The sequence below is a fragment of the Cynoglossus semilaevis genome, chromosome 19 (genome assembly GCF_000523025.1).
Source record: "Cynoglossus semilaevis isolate Cse_v1.0 chromosome 19, Cse_v1.0, whole genome shotgun sequence".
Taxonomy (NCBI): Eukaryota; Metazoa; Chordata; class Actinopteri; order Pleuronectiformes; family Cynoglossidae; genus Cynoglossus; species Cynoglossus semilaevis.
The window spans coordinates 1,065,549-1,070,749 of NC_024325.1; the positions used below are offsets into that span (position 1 = coordinate 1,065,549).

The following is a 5,201-nucleotide window of genomic DNA, read 5'->3' on the forward strand; positions in this document are numbered from 1 at the left end:
TTAAAAAACCTAGCACACAAAAATAAAATGCAAATGCCATACAGAGCAATACGTAATCTACCTTATAAAATAATAACAACAACAACAATAATAATAAATTGATCATTCCTTCCCTGCAGCCCGTACCAATTAAATGATCACTCCTTCCCTGCAGCCCGTACCAATTAAACCATGGACTGGAATCGGTCCATTTACCAGGGGTTGGGGACTCCTGCTTTACAGTGGAGATTAAACTTAGAATAACCTAAAAAAAAAAAAAAAAAAAAAAAAAAAAACATTTAACAGGGGATGTAAATACAGTCAATACTTATACTGAGGTTGAATTAACAATACAAAGTAAAGAAGATAAATCACACACTGAGCAAGTATTTTAGGAACCGTAGGGAGAGAACAAATGCCCTTTTAACAGGAAATGTTACATCAAATGGTATTAACATTCAGGTTTGCTATAAAACAATATAAAAAGACAAATACAATTGCTCATTTTTTTGCACAGATTTTCCTAAACAAATGACTGTGATAATAATTAAACACCGTCTACCCTGCTGTTTGGTTTTACAACTATGTCGATGCGTGAATTCTTCTACAAAGAGGCAGTCAAGGCAGACAGATGGACTTTACAGTTCGCTGCCAAACTCTGGTTTTATCTTCATTAATCAACACATAGCGAGTGACGACGGACCACTACTTCTTACAGCAACTGTCGCCTCTTCCAAAGCTCTTTCAAAGAATGAGTGAGGATTTTGTAGTACATCGGGAAACTGCAAATGTATTAGTCCTCATATATCAAATATGCTCTCTCTTAATCCAAGTCAAAAGCCTTAGAAACATCTACCTGCTGCGCATCAGGTTACCAAGAAGAAGGAAAAAAAGGTTCCTAACAAACACACATACACACCAAACAGTACACTCCCTTCTTCTCGAGGAGGAATGGTGATGAGACACAGTGATATCGCCAAGCTACCGAAAAAGAGAAAGTCAATTCTACTGATCAGCCATCTGTGCTACGAACAGATTTGCGACTCATCTGAGATGTCTGACAGACAGCCAGCTTCCAGGAACGCTTTGGCAGCATGTAGCCACTGACTCAATGTGCCACTTTAATTGTTCGGAGAAGTGCACAACAACAGCCAGTCCTGTCAGTGTGCCAAAAGCAAAAGAATGAATGTACTTTTGTTCACATGTGCTCTTTGTCATTAGAATGGTAAGGCTCTTAGAAGCTTTTTAATTTAACTATAGGTATTTCAATGAGCTGTCAACACTGAAAACAACAACTGACTTTAAGTCTGTACTTGTTTGTGGAAATGAGAAGGACATTGATCAAAATGTTGCTGAAAAAAATTAGCATTTTTTGTATTATATCAAATGAAAATAGAATCAATCAATCAATTAATGTACTAAAGTAGCAGTAGAACAAGAAGAGAACCAGCCGTTGTTCTTCATTTTCTTCTACACCTACTTTTTCTTAGTAGTTACGTGCTCTGCTCAAGCATGACTTTTCTTGAATCAAAACACCTCAAAGCGTACAGGTGCAGTACAAGCAAATACTTGGTTCCCATTGGAATGTGTGTGTAACTACATGTTATATATATATAGGTATATATACATATATATAGATATATATATATACACAATATATATGTATACATATATATACTGTATATGTATATACCTATATATCTATGATCTACTATGACTATAACTGTACTTTTACTATTTAGTATTTATTATGTACCACTATTTGTTATTAGTTATTACTTTTGTATTTTGTATGTTTACTGTAGCTCGATTGTTGATTGACTGACTCAAATTGTAAGTCGCTTTGGATAAAATAACGTAATGTAATATATGATGACAGACTAATCACAAATAAGTCCATTTAGCATATTTTTATTGGCCATGTTTTAGAAAGTCAACTATGAAGCATCATGAAAATTGATATATCTACATAATTACAACGCACAGAAAATGGTATTTAATATTTATCATTTAATAATTTAATATTCCTATTTAGGTTTACATATACTGTATACAGAGCTGTACTAGAGGCTAATGGATAGGGATGGCTACAGGAAGTAGGATTCACTGGGAATTTTCTTCACAATATCTGTCTGAACATGAACATGGATTACACTATTACAGGAATACATTTGGCACATGCGCACACACACACACACACACAATAGTTAAAATATGGTGACTGAATGACGGTTTATATCACTTTCTAGCACTTTTTACTGACATATTGTACGCCATATTATGGGGTTAATGGATTGGGGAGTCCGAAAAAAATGCAAATTTCCAGGATGACCACATTGAGGGAGCCATCAGAGAATGGCATGATTATGAACATTATGTATAAGAGGCTGTTTAAGAGCAATGGCTCTCAGTCACTCCTGGCTGAGTAGGCATGGAAAAGCTAAAACTAAGCTGATTTAGAAAAAAAGAAACACTTTTACAGAGACACTTTTGGACTTTTATTTGCTGACATTTAGCATTAAATTAAAAGCAATAGAAGCAAAACCGCACCTTAAAACTAAAATAGAATTTATTTTTTACCATGTGCTCCTAGGTTCCGAAGTTGTATTATCACATTCACAGATGTTTTCAGGCATTATATAAACAAACCCAATTTAATCATACACAGTGACTTATTCTTTTACATTTCTTTCAGCTTCCGCAACTCAATTTTAACTTGAATATACAACCAAAAGTCAAATTTTTTACACAAACTTTAAGCATTTTTTAATGTCTGACACAATGTCAAACACTGTGCTTACACTGCATATAAATGTTACAGTATATAAATTATATATTTTTATAGGGTATTTAAATTATTATGATGCATGTATTCTAAAGTCGGTTTTGAAGAAGAACCAAATGTTTAATAAAACCTTCATTTTAGCTTTAGTTTTCAAGTTTTAGAATAAGTCTTGAATGTCACTTGGGAAGGAATATAAAAATAAATGTTTGTCTTGTAATTACTGATTGATTGCCAGCATGCAAGAATGAAAGTAAAATAAAGATTCTGGTAATCTGGCTGAAAACCACTCTCAGCACCATGACACATTTACAGCATCTGCTCCTGTATTAATCAATGAGATTTGATTGTTCCTGATGCCATGCATATGTGCGAAAATACAAGGTGTTACATCAGTGCAATGATTTTTTTTAACTAATACGAAAGTTTACAACTTACCTCTCCAGGTTGTTCATTCAGTTTTATTGCCTCAATATCCCTTGGTAAATGAAATCTCTTCCTTCGTGAGGGTTTCAGGCAGTCCAAGTACCCGACAATGAGAGCAGAGAAAAAGAAAACGTCTGGGAGGGCTGTGGGGAAGAAAAAAAAGACAATCAAATTTAAAGGGGGAAAAAAAAAAATCAAAAGAAGGAGCTTGTGCTTAAAGACAAGCCTAAATAATCCATCTGAGATCCAGGAGACACTATCAGATGGGGTGCATACAAATCAGAAACCTACCTCTGCAGCAATCCAGGTCCAATATCCTCAGGGTCCTAAGGCTGCAGTCTAAAATGTTACACTTACAGTTTAAGCTTGTTTTTGTTGATGTGGACAAAAAGATTGGTAAATAGAATTTTAACTGCTATGTTTATAAATAAAATATTTTTCATTCTGTAAAGACTACATTTTTCAACCAAACAAATAACCATTTAAAGAGCATTTACACATCCCACCTAAAAGTAAGCTTGTGGTTGAGCCACTGACTTGTCAACATTCAAAGAACATGTATTAAATAATGACCAAGGTCATTTTCTTTTCAACAGCATCCTTATCACCAACTCACTTACCCAGAACCTCCGTCAAATTCAGATGAGTGGTTTTGAATTCATCTACAGCCAATGTTGTGAACGTCAGGTCTGTCTGACTGACAGAGTACCCCTCTGTCAGTCTCTCGTGAGGTAATTGGTTTCATCACACTCACCTGTGTTCTGTGGGTCTCTGTTAATCAGTCTCAACTATCTCACCTGGTGCCTAGCTACTCCATATACAGCTGTCACCAACTCACCTTGTTGGATTATTGTGGTTCTTGTCATTGTTACTTTTGTTCTAAGGGAAAAAAAAGTTTGGGAAACACTGTTCTAAGGTATTCTGTTCCAATTTCCCAGTACTTATTTCTTGTGTTTTCAACCTCTCTGTTGACTCCAATACTAACAATAAAAGTAAAAAATATATAACTTTGAAAAATGTAATGATCCTTCAATAATGGCGCGGGTTTACCACTCAGCGGGTTTTCCCTGAGATCAATGTGCCTAAATTTCCCGAAGAACTCCCGAGGGATTATTAAAGATCTAAGTCACACAGACCACACTACCCATAAGGCACTGCGGACATACACACCGACATGCTACACCGCTTAAATATAAACCAGCGTACACAAACAACCACAATAAAAGTGTGTCACAAAATCCATTTATTTCGACAGAATAGCGGACAGTGATGTATCTATTGTTGCTGCTTCACCATTCAACCCGTGGCAGAGTCTTAGTACACACGTACTCATGTTTGCACCGCTGCACTTTTTGGTCCGGCAGCATAAAGTGTCCCTGTGGAAACTCGAACGATGGGAGAGCTCTGCTTGCGTGCGCTTAGTGTAGGGCAGTACTTCTCAAATAGTGGGGCGGGCCCCTTGGAGGGCCGCGGTGAGATGCCAGGGGGTGCGTGAGGGGCTTCCAATAGAATATGGCACGCTATACTGTACATAAGTGTATCACTGCTGTAATGCTTGAATGATGACAAGCCTCCAGTCACTAGGTGGCAGCAACTCATGCAGTGGTTTGTACAGATAAAAAATACTTGTTACTTGTTCATATTTAATAGTTCCAAAGAAGTATATGTTATTGAAGATTATAAATATGAATGTTTATTTTTACATGTTGTTTAAGTTGAATTGTGTTCACTTTTTTCTCATTTATTATTCCTGTGGTGTGTTGTGTTAGTTTGTAAGTTGTCCTGGCAAAAGTGCTTGGTCTACATTAGTGTGGGGGACATGTATGGGTGCAAATGGACCTTATGTAAAGATGCATCCATATCAGTGTATAGGTGCCATGTACACATGATGGCGTGGATGCATGTTCTGCTATATGTCAGTGTTTGGGAACTTGTGGCTTTATTTTTGACAATTTACTTTATATATATATATATATATATATATATATTTTTTTAATTACTATTTTTTCTATTA

General features: G+C 35.9%; 1 protein-coding gene across 6 annotated transcripts in view; it reads right to left on the bottom strand.

The window, feature by feature from the left end:
• Positions 1 to 4,401, bottom strand: part of LOC103394758 (roundabout homolog 1-like) — a 76,906-nt gene extending 72,505 nt beyond the window's left edge. For 2 of the 6 annotated variants that reach the window (XM_017041909.2, XM_017041908.2), the window contains exons 1-2: positions 3,808 to 4,393; positions 3,200 to 3,330 (exon numbers count right to left, since the gene is read on the bottom strand). In XM_017041909.2, the coding sequence (XP_016897398.1) occupies positions 3,200 to 3,216 (17 nt within the window). In that variant the 5' untranslated portion in view covers positions 3,217 to 3,330; positions 3,808 to 4,393. Of the gene's footprint in view, positions 1 to 161; positions 245 to 3,199; positions 3,331 to 3,478; positions 3,755 to 3,807 lie in introns of those variants that run through there. The other 4 variants (XM_025065556.1, XM_025065557.1, XM_017041910.2 and 1 more) reach the window with 4 other exon arrangements.
• Positions 4,402 to 5,201: the final 800 nt, after the last annotated feature.